Source organism: Vicugna pacos, chromosome 19 (genome assembly GCF_048564905.1).
Source record: "Vicugna pacos chromosome 19, VicPac4, whole genome shotgun sequence".
Taxonomy (NCBI): Eukaryota; Metazoa; Chordata; class Mammalia; order Artiodactyla; family Camelidae; genus Vicugna; species Vicugna pacos.
This window is the reverse complement of record NC_133005.1, coordinates 37,471,044-37,490,589: the sequence shown is the minus strand read 5'-3', so window position 1 is coordinate 37,490,589 and position 19,546 is coordinate 37,471,044. Positions and strand designations below refer to the sequence as shown.

The following is a 19,546-nucleotide window of genomic DNA, read 5'->3' as shown; positions in this document are numbered from 1 at the left end:
CTCAAAAGTGTCCCAATTTGAATTATAAATTATAGTCATTTTTATTTTCAGTCACTTTAGTTTCCTTTTATAATAAAGTACAGTATGAATAAGTATGCTTAGTGGCTAAAAAAATGACTTTAGCCTTTTTTTAGATAAGAAGAACGAATTTACACATTTTTTGTATCACTGAAAAAAAAAGTTTGACTTATCTTTACTTACACTGTATTAAGTAACTTCGTTATCCATCCCTTAGAATTATGATGAACTATATAATTATGGTGAACTAGAAAAAAAATGATTTTCTATTACACGGAGAACTTTCCAAAAGATAGCTTTTTAAAATGGGAAAACACCTAAATACAGCTTGTAAATAAAATTAATTTATAAAATACACATCAAATGTTGTAAAGTAACTGGATAAACACATTAGCTTTTAAACCATTGGCAGCAGCATCAATGGACCTGGAGAATGTCATTCTAAATGAAGCCAGAAACAGAATGAAAAATATCATATGGTATCACTTATATATGTAATCTAAAAAAAAAAAAAGACAAACAAACTTGTTTACAAAACAGGAAGACTCACAGACATAGAAAACAAACATGGTTACCAGTGGGGAAAGGGGGTGGGAAGGGATAAATTGAGAATTCGAGATTTAGATAAACAAGTTCATACTGTATAGCACAGGGAACTACAGTCAATCTCCTGTGGTCACCTATGGTGAAAAAACATGAAAACGAATGTAAGTATGTTCCTATATAACTGAAGTACTGTGCTGTACACCAGAAGCTGACACAACCTTGTAAACTGACTGTACTTCAGTAAAAATATTAAAAAAAAATGGAAAAAAATATAAGCTACCTAAATCTTGGCAGACTACTACCCACTAAGGGCTTTTAAAATCTAACAGAATAATTTCCTTTCCATTTACCTTGTAATAGCTAGTCAGACGCCCACCTAACTGCAGCACTTGAGTAGCGTGTAATATAACTAGGAAGCACGGCTAATTTGTCCTTTACCTTCCAGTTAACAGCCACCATCACCAAATGATAAATTGTCGCAAATAATAACATCAAGACTTTCTGTGTCTTTTAAGGGGCTCCCCAATCTGTTAAGAGCTCAGCTGCCAAAGTCACTGACACACACAACTCTTAAAGCTTCGTCACCTACAATTAAACCTTTCAACAACCTAAAAGATGGGAAACTCCGAGCAAATACAGACCAGTTGCTGCCGACCATTAACTTGCGCACCTGAAGGCATACAACCAGCACAGGAGGGCTGGCTTTTCTTTGTACGTTTCTATGACTTCTACGATGTTTCCTCAAAATCAAATGTAATTCTTTAGCCAGACTGGAAACTTGAAACAAGGAATTCAAGATACAAACAGCACTGGGGTCATATTTGGGGATGAAAGGGATGTTTTAGTTCCACACTGTTGTTTCAGAGGCCCTGAAACCGAGATGAATGCAACCCAATCTGTACCAATCGCGGATGTGAAGGGTTCTGTGCACATGATACTGAATTCTTACTCAGAGGACTTTCAATCTGTTTTAAACTGGGGAAGGAATTAATTATTATCCTGCAGTGGTTGGCAGAAGGGTTAATGCAGAGATCAATTCAGCCAATGACAGGGTGACTAATTTGGGATTAGAAATGGCTCAGGAGGAAAGTCTGTTTTATCTCAGGCCTTTCCCATTGTTCAGTATAAGCTGAATTCAGTCCACATAGGCAATACCTATACCTAGAGTGACAATAAAAAGTGTAAGTGAATTTGAATTCCGTAAGATAAACTATCACTTTACAAACTACCTTTGTCTTGTTTCAAATAATCTTAAACAATGTAAGTGATAATTCTGGATGGATACCACGCATAACCTCTTACATTATCAAAATTTAACTGCATTTTAAATGCTAGCTTCTAGTCCACAGCCATATGCTCATAGTTGCAGTAAACATGCATAAAATTTGATGCTGGTCTTTTAAAAGATTAAGTTAAGGAAGCCAGGATCCTGTTATAACTTAGTATTTTCTCCTTACCCATCTTCTATTAAGGGGTGCTTGGTAAATAGTTCTTGGGTGACTTTTCATATATTTGCAAACAAGCAAGTAGCCTTTATACAAGTCTATCTTTATTTGTAAAAAATAATATACAACTAAAGCTAATTTGATTTTTAAAATCAAAGTTCATTTAGTGATAATGTACATTTTATAATAAAACTGTAGTAAAATACTGACATTTGATAGTTTAAACAAAGTATCATTCATGTAAAAATCATGTTGCATGTAAAATTTAATTAGAAAATCCATAGTTCACAAAAGTACATATATTTTGTTGATAGCTCATGAGGACATTATTATAAATGTACTTAAGATAGAAAACAAAATTCACAGTTAGCTTGACATTTAGTACTATAAAACTTTATGCTGAATCCACTGACATTTTTGTTAATAAAGTACACTTGAAATAATTCAGACTACCAATCGACATTTTATTGTATAACCAAGATCTACTGGTTATACAATAAACCTAGTAACCAATTATTTCACCAATAATTTAAATAAGAGATCTGGTTGAAAAGACTGCTGACATATACCCTTAAAAGGATGATTAAAATAAAAAGCATTAGCAGCTTTGATTTCCATTTTCATGAATACACACAAGACAAATCTGTATTTAACAGTTAAAAGTTGTACAAAAAGTCAAGCCCTGAAGTATTTCTTCCCCTAAGAGAAAGTTCTGATGTTAAAACTTTGCTAAAAAAAAAAAAAAAAAAGAGAGAGAGAGAAGGAGAGGTAGTATGTGAAAGTATTTTTACTTAAAATGTTGAACCCCTGCACCACTTATAATTATAAATGAAATTTAACCTTCTACATATTAACATTTGCCTTCAAGAGTCAAATATATAAAACTTACAGAATGTTAAACCTGGAATGCCATTAAGAAACAGTGGTTATATAAGTGGAAGAACTTCAATGAATTCAACAAAAAGTACATTGTATTAAATAATGTTGTGCAGTTAATAGTTCAGTGATAATATGTTTAGTGGTTAATGTGAACAAAATACATGGAAGTATTCCAAGTCAAGTGATCTTCATTTAATCAAGACTTTACTTCTTTATCTATTGTTACCATATAAAGAAAATATCCTTCAAATCGGAGTCATTTGATTCTTCATTGTTTTAATAGCACACAATTGTTATTAAGGTATCCATTCTAGCCCTACCATAAAATTAATCAATAAATAACTCTGAGAGGAATAGTCATAAGCCACAGGGAACTTATGCAGTCCACGCTATCTTGTCTCTATATACAGCGTCCTGTGGTGCCTGTGCACACCACAGATGAAATCAGGCAAGGAATGGAAGTTAGCAGCCTTACTCTTACCTTGTTCTAAGTGGATGCACTGGAAAGTAATAAATAGCCTCATAAAATTAACTGAGATACACTCTACCTGTCAAAGGTGAATACTACATACTTTTCATAAAGTGTAGGCAGTGTTCCTAGAATCCCATTAAGGAAAACCCCAATTTTTCATATAAAAAGTGCACAAGGTTGTCCTGTGTGTAAAAATCTCTTAATTTGGGTGCATTTTTTTAAAAAACAAAAATAATTCACACTACTCAAATACATTAAAAGAGTATATATAAAAGCAGACCAACAACACACACACACACAAACAACAAAAGGAATGACTTCAAACGAGATTCGGAAAGAGGACAAGAAAAGGTTAAGGGAGAGAGTCTCCCATATTACCAGAGTCAATGGAATTGCCTTTTACAACGTAAGTTATACTCAAATGGAATGAGTTGGCAAATATGGAGGCTATACAATGGACAAACACGGGTCTGAACAACGGTTAGAGTTTCTTCATTCAGGAACACAGCTTCAACGCTTTACAACATAGGAAGGAACTCCTAAAAACAGTCAGTTGGTTTGATTTCTTAGAAATTAGGGAAAAAAAAGCATTTGAAAAAATTACTTATTATAATTAGCAACAGAGGAACAATATTAAAAAATCAAAATAAAAATGGGGAACATAGGAGCTGAGGTCCCCGAAGTACCAAAAGATATATTCAGACTTCTTCACATTAGAATTAAAAAAATATATAGTTAAAGGAAAAATTAACTGGGCTCTGCACAGCAGGTTAAATATGCAACCACTTGGAACGGAAATGACCCAGTCCTCTCGTGTAGTTCTGGGAATGTGCTCTACTGTCCAGTTCTCTACAGACAAAATAGCAAAAAGCACATAATTTCATTAGCAAAGGCCCCTTTGTTTTAGACTTAAATCCACCTCTGACTCATCAGTTTATATTAATTATCAAACTACTATTTTAATAACATTTTAAGCTTGCAATATTGTTTTTTTTCCATGCCTATCCCAGAGCACTGGTTCAGAGGTATATATGCATTAAACTAGCCAAATTTACAAGTCTTCACGGCATTCTCACTCAGAAGACATTCAAACAGCAGTTTCATAGCGTTATGATTGTTCCATCTTCTTCTAAGAGTTTTTGATCTGGAGCACGTGTTTCAAATGCTGTATTTGTGCCACTTGCTACGGGCGCTAAGCTCACTTCGTTAGAAGGAATAAAACCATTCTGTCCAGACTCAAAGCTGAGTTCTATTTGTGTCAATGATTCTAGGCTCTCAGTGTTAGGAACAGCTTTCGGGATCTGCTGTGGCACGCCACTGTCTTCAATAATAATGTCATCTTCATCGCTGTCTTCATCCTCTGGCTCAAAGCTTGCTTCGATCTGCTGCGGATAGCCAAGAAGGCTGTTATCAGTAGACTGGCCGGAGCTGCCGGAAGTCCGACTGTTCCTAATGACATTATTCCTCTGGTTTGCTGGTCTCACTGTTATAATGAGGTTGCGGCTGTTTGCAATCATCATGTCTGTTACTTGATCAAGACTCTTCCCTGAAACTTCTATGCCATTAACTTCTAAAACTTCATCATTAACGGCTAATAGTCCTGTGCTTTGGGCCAGACCTCCTGGGACCAGTCTGGATATAAAGATCCCTGGGACCTTCTCTAAGCCGTGAGGTGTTACCCTGACACTGGAGCCATCCCGAATGTAGAATCCTAGGGGTTTCTCAGTGCCGTATTTGTAAAGACGGACCCTACGATGTGTTTCTGGGAGAATATCCACGTCTATGATAGAAGACACAGGTCTGAAGTCCTGGGGCATACTAATGACTATATGTGGCTTTTTCCTATGGTTGTCAGGACGCAACACATTGGTTAAAACATTCTTCTTCCTTGTGAGTGTGTCTGTACCAAAGGCACTGTAGTCTGCTTCTTCTGTTTAAAAATAAAATAAAAAAATTACAGAAATGTTGTAAAAACGCCCATTTACCTACAGCAGAATCTGTACAGAAAGGATAGCTCAAACATATTTAGTACATAAGCAAACCTGTTGAATATTAGCTTATTCTAATCAGATCAAAATGTAGTACAGGCAGAGGAGGGTATAGCTCAGTGGTAGAGTGCATGCCTAGCATGCACAAGGTCCTGGGTTCAAGCCCCAGTACCTCTGTTAGAGAAATAGATGAATAAATCTAATTACCTCACCCCCCAAAAGATTAATTAAAATAAATAAAAAAAATTTTTTAATGTAGTACAGTAGTAAGACATGCTATACCAGGAAACAACCACTAGGTGGCCCTCTCAAGCATACACCATAAAACTACCAAGAGTTGAGGTTAAATTTGATAAAGCTCAATGACTTAAACAACATTCAGTATGGCAAATGACATTCTGATAAATCTCACAAGCACATTCTTAAAAACAATTTAAAACAAGATATTTACAATGCATTTTCCCTGTGTTTGTTTAAAACCCTCCAATTTGCATGTTTATGATATTCGACTCAATGAAATGAAATCTTATACTTCTGAAGTTCCAACACCTATGTTAGAGGCTGGGCAGACAGTGGACAGGCATATCTCTTTTTATTGTGTTTCATGGATGATAGCGTTTTTAACAAACTGAAGGTTTGTGGCAATCCTTCATTGAGCAAGTGGGCGCCATTTTTCCAACAGCATTTGCTCACTTCATGTTTTGGGGTCACATTCTGTTAATTCTTGCAACATTTCAAACTTTTAAATTATTACACTTGCTATGATGCTCTCTGATCACTGGTCTTTGAAGTTACTATTGCAAAAAGATTGTGACTTGCTGAAGGCTCAGATGATGTCTAGCCTTTTTTTTTTTTTTAGCAAAAAGTACTTCAAAATTGTTAAAAATTGTTAAGTACTTTTTTTTGACATACCGATATTGCACACCTAATTTGTGCAAAAATTCTAATGACTGGCTTTATTGCAATATTAGCTTTATTGTGGCAGACCATACAAATTCCAGATCATACAAATGGAGAACAAAACTAAGTTGCCTGCATACCTATTCATGGGAAGCCTGAACTGAACTAAACCCACAGTATCTCCGAGGTCTGTTTGTTAAACGAAGTAGATAATACACATGAAATGATAATGGAATTAAATGAATGCATTTTAAACACAGGAATTTTGTTCTGCAAATACACTCTCCCTCCATTTTCTGGGGGAGTTCTTAATCTTTCATTTTCTCACTTTTGAAAGAGGATGAGGTATAAGAGTTTAAACTTTTTCCTTCAGTGTGAAAAACAATCAAGTGCCAATGACATTTTGTCTCAGTGCTGGTGACAGAGACAACAGGGAGCGGTAAGGACTCTAGCAAAGTGCAACGCTCCTGCCACTTAGTGGCACAGCTGCTCTCGCTCCAGGCAGCTTCTCTTTATGGACTATAGCAATTTGTGTGGCCCATCCAATTTGCCAGAGTCTCCTGGTTTTTTAGGTTAAAAAAAAAAATCCTGTTTTAAAATTGTGACATCTAATTCAATAACAAAAACCTGTTTGAGCCAAATAACACCTGGCATTCTTCAAGCCAGCAATTTATAATCTCTGATGTAAACTAGGGAAAACAGGACGCCAAAAACCAGGTTATTTCTTTAGTCACACTGCTGGAGGTAGACCATCAACAAACAGCACATCTCATCAGAGAATGAGAAGAAGGAAAGGAAACGGAATGAACTGCAGGCACGAAAGGTAAAATCATGTTTCAAAAATAACTGGAATGGGATAAACTAAAGAGTCTGAATCTCCAAGGATAAACAAGTATTTAATAAATATAACGGGGCGAAAGTCCACCCCCATAAGAACTAGTTTAAACTCCTCGTCTCAATCACCGTTACAGAAAACAGCAGTATCACCAGACTGTGTTTGCACAGGGCTTCCGACTGCAGTCTCTCGTCCCCTGCCTCTCAGCACCCTCACTGATAAGTATTATCACCTTTACTTTATAGATCAGGAAATTCAGGGTACAAACTATAGTTACAGACAAAAGACTGGACCCAGGTTTTCTTACTAGGCCAGTACCTTACACATTCAGTTCACACAGCAAATGTAAGGTGTCCCTGTTTGTCAGAGTGGAGAACGCAGTATTCTTTTCTCACGCTGCTTGAACACGCTTCAAAACCCAGTTTCCAATAAATGTATAAGACTAGAGATACTTATTTTTTGGCATTCTCCCCTCCCCCAACCCTGGGGGATAATTTTGTCTTCATTTACGGAGAAGTGTGTTTCTTACAAAGACAGAAATTTATGATCTGGCTTGGGAAGTAAATCCACTGACGAAAGACTTTTTAGTAAAAAATGTGGCCAAAAATCTATCAACAATTGTCTTCTACTGAATGTGTTTATTCAAAATTATATATTTGCATTCTACAATCAATTAAGAAAGCCCACACAATTTTCATAAGGGAAATTCCAGACCATACAGAGAACAAAACTAAGTTGCCTACATACCTATTCATGGAAACCTGACCAAAAAACCCCCAAATCTGCATAATTTGGCATCGCATCCAGACTCTGTTTGAATGCTCTCTGCTAAATTCTCAAAAGCAATATGCCCCAGCACAAAGGCACCTTTGTTCTCCCATCTAGCTAATCAGTTTCCAGCCACTGGGAAAAGAAATATTTTGGCAGCCAGCCAGGGTGCAGGGTGTCGGTTTAAAGTGTAAAGGTGAACCTCCACAGGCAACGGGGCTGACGTTCCACCTGAGCTCGTCTGTCAAAGTACAGAGCTCAGACTGAGATGGGAAGCTGGAAACCTGGCTCATGGCGAGCTTTCACTTGGGTAAGCTCAGGCTGCCGCAGCGGCATGCAGTGCGGACTCGTCCGGTGCGACCTCATCCACCCCGGGCCCAACACTCTCAGCTAGCTGGGGCACACACGGATCCGTACCTGGAATGCCGCCGAACAGCCAAACTGACGGCTCACTTCCTTACGCACAAAAGCACCTGTGCTTTACTCACAGAGGAAGGGAGCCCTGCAGGCCCTCCCTTTGAACCTCTTACTCTTTAAACGTTAATTCTGAAAACCCTGGTTACCTCATTCTTTAGCTCAGAGTCATATATAAGTCACAGAGTCAGAGGTGAGGGTCCACACGTGAGTGCCCGGCACAGATACAAAAAATAAAAGCCTACAGTGAGTAAAATAGCAAACCTGAAAACAAATGAAACAAAGCTTTATATAAATTCTATCAGCAGCCCTGTACAGTAACAAAACAGTAACAGTCCATGGTAGTCATCAGGAAAGTTCAAGATTATGGCCAATTTGAAGTTCAGTGGGAAGGCAGGGAAGAATGAAATGATTTTTGAAACTCTTCTAATCAAGGGGTGGACAACCTTTTTCTGTAAAGAGTTGTATAGTATATATTTTAAGTATTGCAGGTCATATGGTTTTTGTTGCAAAAACAGCCGCAGGCAATACAGAAAGGAGAGAACATGGCTGTGTTCCATGAAAACTTTATTTATAAAAACAGCCAGCAAGCCTGAGTTTACCAACCTTTGTTTTTATCCAAAATGGTTAAATGAAATAGATGTGGCAACTTTAAAAGGATTAAACATCACTTAAGGCAATATTCAAATTCTGCAGATCCCTTCACTTCCTAATATAAGAAAAATTAATCACCAGATATTTAAGAAGCACCTACCACTATGCTCTGTGCTGCAGATCCAGTAAACAGAACAGCTAAAGTGCTTGCTTTCATGGTGTTTACAGACTAGAAGAGACGGCGATTAACAAAGAAACTGGAAGAATTAAATTATTACAAAGGTGCCAAGACCCGGGAAGTATCCTGGGCTGAGGGAGGATGTCAGCAGGAACCTAGCGGGGTCTGCAGGGTAAGGCAAGGCTTCTCCAGGGAAATGAGGTTTCTATTGAGATGGAAAAGAAACCAGGAGCTAAAGAAACCAGTAGAAGGGAGGGAAGAACTTTCAGGCGCAGATACAACACAGAGACAGGGGGAAGATGGAGTAGACAGGGGAGTTCAGAGTTTGAGGCAGTAAGAACACAGTGTGGGAGAGGGGAGAGGTAGAGGGGCAAGAGGCAGCCCGGGCCCTGCAGACAAACAGGGCCTCCAGCAAAGTGTGGAGGATGACGGACTTCAGCGTAAGGGCAAAGGCGAGAAAACCAAGGGCTCTGGTTTCTCTGTAAAGCTCACCCTGGCTGTAAGCTGGAGAACAGCTTCCCCCCTGCAGAGGAAGACAGGAGGCTACTGCAGTAATTTAGGACAGTACCTGGCCTGGAGCAGAGGCAGCAGAGATGGGGAAATATGTTTGAAACCATTAGAAAAACAGTTTTAACAGGCTTGGTGACATTATTATTATTATTATTATTATTCTTACAATTTACAATTTATTTAAATGTATATCCCTTAGGCTATTTCTAAAGCAAACCCTGACTGGTTAAAATATAAACTTAAAGTACATCTCCCAGATATCATCCACTGCACAGTAAGGGTCTAAAAGATGATTGAAGTGACTGCCCACTTACAGGTGTCTGGGCCACAAGTCCACATCCTAAGGGAGATGATGTTTCAAGCAAGGCCCTTCTGGTGTTTCCAACATACTGCTTTGAATAAACCCAGGTGCTTGTCTGATGGCACACTGAAACAGATGGCAGTTTGGCAAGAACTTGTGGTGCAGATATTCTGATCAGATCTGGCCAGGGGTCCCTGCATATCAACAGGCCTGAGACTTGGCTGATCATCAGGACTGGCTGGGAGGTTTTTTTTTTTTTTTTTTTTTTAAATACACATTTCCCTAACTGTATCCCAAACCTTCAAGAATGATCTGAGTATTTTTTTTTTAAAGGTACGATCTTTAAATATTTTCTGCACAGTAATAACTTAAACGACAAGAGAAGGAGGACTCTACTGTGTACCTTCTCTTCTTCCCTCAAATAAACGAGGATACTCTAAACTCCAGGGGATGGGGGCTGGCAAAAGACCTGGGAATCCTCTCTGAAAACAACTTTTAAGATACCAGGTTTTTTGTTTTGTTTTTGCTTCCACGATAACACCCCTGGAAATAGAGTCTGGGGTTTTTCCTCTAACAATAAATTGTTGTAAAACATGACACTTTTCAAGATATGCAACAACACTACCTCTGAGTTAGGCTATGAAGTGGTTTATGCTTTCAATCATGAGCTTTCACTTTAAAGGAACCTTATTTGGTAGAGTGTGTCAGATTTTTAAAGGTCACATGGTTTTAAAGTTTTAAATGGTTTTCCAATTTTTTTTTTAATCACTTGGTGCCTTATCAAGTGTCCGGTCTGCCCTGCTGATTCCTAAATTGGAATCAAAAGGCAAAGAAAAGAGAAAACGTGTTGTAATTAAGCAGAAAAGTGTAACTATACTTTACGTCATATTCTGTGTATTAGTTTCCTGAATTTAACGTCCATCAAAGTTCATGTAAAATCAGTGCTCTGCTTAAGCATCTGTTGAGCTTTGTTTAAAAGAAAAAATGTATCACCACAAACCACAGGGCGCTGTGTAACTCTGGGAGACAGACAGTAAGTACACATACTAACTCTGCTTAAACAAGGTAAACTCCACGTCTCCAGAGGGTAATCTGGTAAAGGTGGGAGGGTGGGGTGATCAGAAGAGAGCCCTCTGAGCAAGTTATCCGAGCTAAGACCCGAAGGATGAGGAAGCAGCCATGGGACAAGCTGCAGGAAGAGCATCCTTTACAGAAGAAACAGCAAGTACAGAAGCGCAGACACAGCAACAAGCTCTGAGGGACAGAAAGAAAACCAGTGTGGCTGCTGTGACGTGGAGGTAGGAGATGAGGAAGATGAGCTGTGGAGTCCAAATCAGGAAGGACTTCACTCTGGATGCAGTGGAGGTCATCGGCAGAGGGCGTTAAGTGGGAATGAATCAACGAACTGACTTTCATTCTTTGCTTAAGCCGTATCTGTATTAAATTTATATTTTTAACAACAGAAATTTTCTACTGAATGGACTACCTGTTTCTAAATCAAATTCTAAAGGCTACTCATTGTATTGGACATTAACCTCTACAGCATTGAAAACTTTTGTTCACATATAAACATATTTAAAAAGGAAAGAGCAGAAGATAACTACCTTCAAAAGATGTAAGGATTAATCCTATGATCACCTAAGTGTTACAATTCCAGTAACAAAAACATGTGGTGGTATAATCCAATGCCTATAATCTTTCTAACAAAGAGGATAATCCAACAAGTTTGTCAGATGGGCAGCAGTTTAAAAATAGTCATTCTACATTTAAATACACATTCTAAACAGCAATTAGATTGTGATGAAAATTAGATCAAGAAAGCCCTCCTATTCAACAATAATGATTTAAATCATTCTGCTTAAAATGACAAAGACAAAATCCACTCAAATGTTTTGTCCTCCTCTCTTCTACTGCAGTCAGTCCTTCCTTCTCCAACATTTTACACCCTTACAGCTTTCGAAGAACTATCCCTGGTCTTCATCTCAACTAGCCCTTACGTCCACCCCACAAAATCCTCAACTTTTCTGCAGACTTTCAAGTCTCTGATTAGCTTCTTGATTTCCATCCTAAGCTCCAGTACACCATTTCTGATTTCCTACCATGACCGTGTTGAAGCTCACCAGCCAGATAAGCTTTTGTGTTCTAAAACCAAACCAATTTTCTAAGTCAATCTCTCTTCCAAATTGTGCCTGTTTTATGGCACTGTCCCAGCCACCAGGCTCAAATCCAGAAAGCTATTTTCTGCTGGCCTCCTCTTCAACTCCATGCCATCCAGAGGGGAGCGCAGTGACTCCCAAACACTGCCTTTTATCTTCCTCACTGCCCTCTTCCCCGCTGGGGCAGCTTCCCAGTGTCTCTACCCCGCCTGCTCCGTGCTCTCTCCTCTAAGACTGCTGCTTACTCCAACTCATCCTGAATAGCCAAATGAATCTTCCTGAAGCAATTCCCTAAACATACCACACCCCTGTTACATATCTGCGAAATCTATCTCCAGGGTCTTTGGGAAAGTGAATGCAAGTGTTTCTAAGTATTTTGTAAGTAGTTGAGTGATACAGACATATGTTACCCTACCCTCTGAAGGTTCTTTTGTATGGTAGACTTTAGCTCCTCCAAACCCAGAAAAGCAAAGACATACAATCAACGGAATTTCAAAGTCCTGGGAGTGGTCCAATGCTTATCAACTGACTGGAAATAAAGCTTCACCTTCAAGGGTAATCCCTACCCATTCTCTCAAACTGCTTTCTGTGTTGGTTTACAAACACAGGAAGGCTTTAATTATCCTACCAATACTGGGCTTGTTGCTCTCAAGCTGCCTTTCCAAACCTCTTCATTTACCAAAGACAAAGGAACAAACAGCACACATCATTTATTTACACACATCTGCAGACAGAAATGCACAAAAGAGGAGGTCACAAAGTGAAAAAAAAAAAAAGTGTTAGGACTCAAAATGCATTTGAATGTTTGCCATATAGAATGGATATTTCACATTTTTTTTGCAAGACTAACATCAATGTTTACACTCCTCCAAAGTAATGACTTGCTCTAATTTTCCAGATAATTAACTAATTTTATTTCTGTGAAAAATATCCCAAAAGGAAAGAAACCATTCACCAGAGCCTACTATATGCCAGGACGCCGCACTTAACTCATTTAAACTTCTTAGTAATCCCATAAGATAGTGTTTTCATTCAATAGATTAAAAACATTGAGACCCAGGAAGAATAAATAACTTTCCTTTAAGTACCTATTAAGTAGTAAATACAGCGTTTGAAAGTTAGTTGCCACCAAAAAAGTAGAATGTTTCTCTGACTCCAAAGTCATACTCTTTCTATCACATCTTTCTGAATGGAAAAAAATCCATTCAACAAAGTGAAGATTCAATAAATTCCTAATTTCTATTTTTAAAAAAACCTAAGAGGTTATAAAGTAATTAAAACCACAAATTTTCTAAAGTTCAGTTAGTGACATGTAAAGATGTTAATTAAACTAACAGTATCACAGATGTCTTAATACGTTGTGAGTTAATACAGTAAGAAGATTCACACAAAATGTCTACTCACTAAGTTTCTGGCAAACTCTGTGTATCCCATCAATGAGGAAAATAACTTCTATTTCTAAAACAATTTTCCTAAACGGTGGTACTTACCCTTTTTTTGTATAAAAATCCTAAGCAGTGGATTGGCCGTTGAAACAGCTTTGTGATAATTATCATCATTATTTATAGGCAGCAGATCTCCGTGGATGTCTGCGTAGCCGACCAGAACGTCAACATTGGGGATCTTATGAACATGCTGCAGTAATCCATAGAACTCCTCAAACTTTCCAGGTTTTGACCTTTCCAGTGAAAACCGACGAAATTCAGCTCCAAACTATAAGTATAATAAACATATTAATTTTAAAAAAGGTAACAGGACCCAATTTTAAAATGCATGACACAGAAAAATTCACAGGCATAGTATTTCCCCTAATAAAGACGACAGTTCCATTGACACAGTCTATTATCAGAAACCTCATTTATCTGGAGATAAAACAACATAAGAAAGGCACAGGAATGTGTCTTCTCACTGCTGCATCTCTGAAGGGCATTCCCTTTAAGAGATGCAGGCTCAACTTAATCCCTGGGGTTCCCAGGCCTCACTGGGGACTGTCCTGCAGAGTGACTCAGCTCAAACAAACCCTGACTGGAGCCCAGACCCTGACAACAGTATCTCCTCACTCAGGCCATGGATGGGGTGACAAAGCTGTGCCTAAGTCTTTTATTTTGTTACCAAAGCATCTAAGTCTCCTCCCCCATAAAAGTAATTACAACTTCCCAGGAAGTGGCAAGAATTAACAGCAACATATACAAAAAGGACTTTGAGCTTCTTGGCATTAAAGTACAATACAAATAGAGGTACATCATATAAAAGAAGACCTAGAGATAAGAAGCATCTTCCCTATGTCAATGCTAAAATAAAAAGCTTTGTTAATACATTAAATACATGTCCTCCAACTATCCAATTAACGCCGGAGAGCGTTTATGTGCTCGGCACAGGGCTAAGGCTCTAGAGGATGAAAGGCTCAGGCCTGCACCAGAGCTCACCAATTAGTGAGTAAAGAGAATAATTATATGAGAGGTATTAAGAGGGATCACACACACAGGGAGGACAACATTATGCCCAATATTTATCTTCACAGTTTTGATTCTCTGGTCTGCTTCCTGACTCCAGAATCACACCTCTGCTCTCCAGATGCCAAATTATTTAAGCGATTCTTATTCAGTGCGAGGACTGCCTTCATCTGGTCCATGATAAACAAGATCTGTGACTTACTATGGGACTAGCATGGTATTTCTTCAAATGCGGAAACCTAAGACAGGTTAGTCAGCCTTCCTCAGAAAGTGTCCCAGCCACACAAGTTTGGGGAATACTATGTAACTGTAATCACCCTCTTAGGAATCACTGTGGAGGCCAGATATTAAAGGCTCGGTTAAGTCCTGTGGTTGATTAAAACACTACTTTTTTTTTTTTTAATTTTGGGGAGGCAATTAGGTTCATTTATTTATTTTTAATGGAGAAACTGGGGATTGAACCCAGGACCTCATGCATGCTAGGCATGCACTCTACCACTGAGCTATACCCTCCCCCAAAACACTACTTTTTTTTTTTAAAACAAATGTTTGCCAAATGTGTTTGACCATTGAACTCGTTTTTCCTCTAAATATCTGCCATTGGCAAGAAATACTAAAGTACCACTAAGACGGCCTTAAGCCGCATGCAGAGGAAATCCTATCAGAATACTCTGAGTAGGTTACAAATGCATCAATTCACTTACCCAAAGATCCTGTGGGATCTCTGATTCACAACTCTTGCTGTATCTAAGAAGTTCATCTGCCTTGCTTATATCCACACTACTCACTCATTTTAAATTAAAATAAAAACTCACTAAAACCACCTCTTACCTCTAATAAGTAATTAAAAGTTTCCAAAATACATTCCTGAAACATAAACACTAACATTTGTCAAGAAAATAAGGTGACTCACACCCAAAGCTCGCAAAAAGTTTAGTCACACGTTCACGTTTCAAAGTAAATAAAAACTTGGGAACACCCTTCATATCAGAGTCAGTCTTATGATGTTATCAAAAGTCATAGTTTCTCCACCATTTTCTTTATTCTGATATCATAACATCCCATTGCTCTCCAATTCATCCCAGGGTTTATTACTGCCCCTGATACATGAATGGCAGTAACATCTAATAACAGCATTTTAGGGCTTCAATATTTTTGCTAAAGCTTTTGAAAATTCTTTGCTCAACAGTTTTTCTTCTTGCTTAAATGTTATAATAAGAATAATGGAAAACTGTATGGTTTCACAGTAGATGTGCTCTTTTGCAATGTCAGCAGAAAAAAAAAGAGAGAGAAATTGTTATGTTTCTTGCAGCAAAACAATAGGGTTAAAAGAACTTTTTACTACATGAAGAAAAATAGTAAAGAGACAAAATTAAGATCCAATCAACAACTATTCACTATGTGAGTCATTTACAACTTTTCTCAGCCTGGTCTAGTTTGTCCTGGACACTCAGAATGTGTATGGAAATCCGTCTCCCAGCATCTTTTGGCACATTCTAGAAATGCAACCTTAACTTTAAGATTGTTTATCCATGAAAAATCATTAGGAAATGTACAGCTCAAAGACTATTTCAAGGTTATTAAGGGACATCACCTTGATTACTGATTAAGAACTTTCCCAACTCTGGAGAAACAAGAGGATAAATCAGTTACCAAAGTCACATGGTAACTGGTACCACAACTTAACTATAGTTATGTTTGCATTATCCACTACTTTATTTGTACCATTTCCCCTTCCATGACCAAAGCTAATAAAGTTGACACTGCTTTATGTGCAGAAGAAAAAGAGTTCCAGAGACACGGACTGCACATCACCCAGTTGTGGTTACAATCCCTTAGCGACCAACTTTGTAAAAAGCTGTGGTATCACTAAACCAATGAAAAAGGAAGTATTGTTTCACCATGTCTGTCCAAATATTTTTTAAATGGTAACGATGCCAGGTGTTTTATAAAATTTAATCCATTAAAAATAAATCTATATTTAAAACACCAGGTGTCACAGACGCACTAGAAACGGCACCTACACTGTGCCTATTTGTCAACAGCCAGCACACTAGTAGGACCACACTTCATAAGATGCAGGCTCTCAGTATGCCTTGATTCTATTTAAGAAGTTCACTAGAAGTACAGAACGGCAGGTCTAATATATAAAGAGTAGTATGGGAAAGATTCACAAATCAGCTGACAGGAGAGAAGGGCAGAAAGCCTGAAATTCTAGTCTAAACCCAAGTGCTCAAGGTTTCCCCGTCTGAAAGATAAATTAACATTTGACTATATCAGTGCACCTAGAATCCCTACTCCTTTTTTCCTATGAAAAAAAATTAAAGACTTGCTACCAAGATTAAGAACACAAACTGAATTTTAACATTATGCAATATCGTTAAGTGTTTTTCTTCTCTTAATCTCAACGCCCACAAACCCGAACTAGATTTATACCAGAAATGCCATGAGAAGATTCAACCACTGGGCACAGAACCACGACCACCACCGTAAGAGGAAAAGCTCTACATATTTTGAGTTATCTTAACCCACAGTGCAAGCATGTCACGCCAATTTGCTACGGCAGTCCCACAGAGGACACAGGAAAGAGCATGTTCCTTAAGTTGCTATGATTACACTTCTATTCTTATTAAATAGAATGGTTTCTGAAACTAGTGCCCATTCTGATACATAAGTTAGGTTGAATATAACATTTTAAAATAATGTGAAAAATGAATGCAGATATTCTTGATGTGATGATCTCAGCTACAGCAACTTACAGAACTTTGCTTATCAACTCTAGATAATAAAAAGCATTCTACCCACAGGCTCCAGGGAGCCTTCCTTACTTGGTTTCACTGAAAATCACTCCTTGATTTTGCATTCTCCCTCCATAGTCTTACATTCAATGATGTTGAAGTTGATATGCTTTTGCTTTTCTCATATTCTTTCATGCGTTTTGATCTTCCCAACCGTATTTCAGATGTTCTCAGGGCCCAGCCCGTCTCCCATCTCTTGTATTCTATAAAGCCTAAAACTTACACTGCAAAATGGCTTTAAGGTTTCGTCATGAAAGAGCAGAGCTTATCAGAGTCATAACCTTTCTGAGCCCTCGGTCTTCTTGGAGAATCAGATTAGATTATCTAAGTTCCTCTGGGCTCTTCAATTCATGAAATGCTTGCTGAAAATGTTTCTGTGGCTGCTGATCACCTTCAAATTCCAGCTCAAACCCCTCTTTGGAAAGCATTCCCTAACTAATCCCTATAGACAATCCTGCTCAGGGAGCCTTGCAATTTAGGAATTCAGTAGATACTGACGTAATTATTAGCAGATTGGCATAGTGCTGGTCAAGAGTGAAAACACTTGATGTGAAAAGGTAGCAGGATGGAATGAAAAGAGCAACTAGACTCAAATTGTCAAGTGCTATTCAAACGAAAGTTGATAGTGTTAATTTTATAGATCAAATGCATACCAAAGAGCCAGAAAAATCCCTAGCGGGAAGCAAAGCTAACTTTAAAAGGGCTCTTTAGTTCCCTAGGCTCCCTCCTTCACCACTGGATGCTCCCTTGAATCACTGAAAGGGGTAACATTTTGTGACCATGAGTATTAAAAAAAAAAACCCTTGACTCACAGGCCAGGGTGTAGAATCCCCCCAAACCTTCTTAGTACTCCGCTGGGCTCAAACGTCTCTCATCCTCGGGTATACTTTGGCCCTTACTCCCATCCTCGGACAGGAATGGTATTTTAGGGGAGATTACGCGCTCCGCTGGTCTTCCTACCTGGGGCAAGAGCAGACACAACGCCCCCACCCTCGCCCCTTCTCAATAAGTTTATTATCCACTATCTCCTGCCTCCAGATCCCACTATCGCGCTCCCCCCTCCCCAATACGGTCCCAGACAACCGGGCAGCTCCCAAGGCCGTCCCTGGCCTCTCGCAGGCCCCGGTCCCCATCTAGCCGGCCGCTCCGCCCAGGCCGGGCCCCGCGCACCTTGCTCTTCACCTCCATGGTGCCCAGGCAGCCGCTGCCCGTCCCGTGCCTGTTGCTGCGGTTCATCCTGAGGCCGAGCCCCGCAGAGGCCTCCTCCAGCCGGACGGCCCCTCGGAGCGCGGGGAGCGAGTGCGCGGCCGGCGGGCTCGGTTCGCAGCTGCGGCCCTGGCGCCTCCTCACAAGCACCTGCAGAGGAGCGGCCGCGGTTCGGGTCTCAGCGTAGAGCTCCGCTTGGCTGGCTCCTCACGCGGCAGGACCGAGGGTCGGACTGGCGGCTCAGCGGGCGGGGACGCCGCTCCCTCCTTACGAGCCTCGGCGGCGGCCGCGACGGCAGAGGAGGAGGAGGAGAGGGCGGAGCAGAAGCGACAGGCGCCGCAGCCTCGCTCTGGGCCGCCTCCCCAGCGAGCCCGCGCGCGCGCACCCGAGCCGGGCGGGAGCCGCGGCACGTGCGCGCGCTCACCTGCAGCCTCCGTAGAAGGCTCGGCAGCTCGCGCTCCGCCCACACCCAATGGGAAGCGCGCACCTGCGCCCTCAGCGCCAACCAATCGATACACGTCTCGCGCAGCGCGTGGGCGGGACGCCTTCTTGAAAATCCCGCCCACCTCCGTGCGATTGGTCCTGCTCTGCGAGGGAGGGGCGGGATCACCTGAAGCCGTGGGCCTCTTCTCCGGACTGAGCAGGAGAGCGGAAAGCGCATGCGCAGGCCCTGGAGTTTCCGCCCCGGGAAGGCTAGCCGGAAGCGCGAGCGCACCTGGAGACTAGCTACTGCTGGTGGACCATTTGCGCAGGCGCAGGCGCGCGCCTGGTTGCCCGGGACCCGGCGGGAGCTCGCGCTCTGTTGGGGAACGGAGCGCGTGGCCAGGCTGGTTGCAGAGGCACTGTGGGGCTGCCAGGTTTCTGCCGCCCAGCCCCCCTTCCACTTTGGGATGCTGCAGCCTGCAACAACGCCCCTCCACCACCCATTTGCGTCGTTTAGGCGTCTGGCTGTAACTCTGATAGCAAAATTTAAGTTTTCCCGCGTCTGCCACAGTTACTGGGGTAGAATCTCAGGGCTCTCCTGGCTTAGTTTTGTTGGTAGAGACTCTGCAGTCTGTCAGGTCCCAAGGGGTCGAGTGGGCGCT

General features: G+C 40.3%; 1 protein-coding gene across 1 annotated transcript; it reads right to left on the bottom strand.

Moving 5' to 3' along the window:
- Positions 1-2,124: 2,124 nt before the first annotated feature.
- On the bottom strand, positions 2,125-18,880 carry PARD6B (par-6 family cell polarity regulator beta). Its single transcript, XM_006206656.4, has 3 exons — positions 18,426-18,880; positions 13,495-13,717; positions 2,125-5,290 (listed from the first exon to the last, which is right to left on the bottom strand). The coding sequence occupies exons 1-3, from the start codon at positions 18,489-18,491 to the stop codon at positions 4,461-4,463; spliced, it is 1,119 nt and encodes a 372-aa protein (XP_006206718.1). The 5' UTR covers positions 18,492-18,880; the 3' UTR covers positions 2,125-4,460.
- Positions 18,881-19,546: the final 666 nt, after the last annotated feature.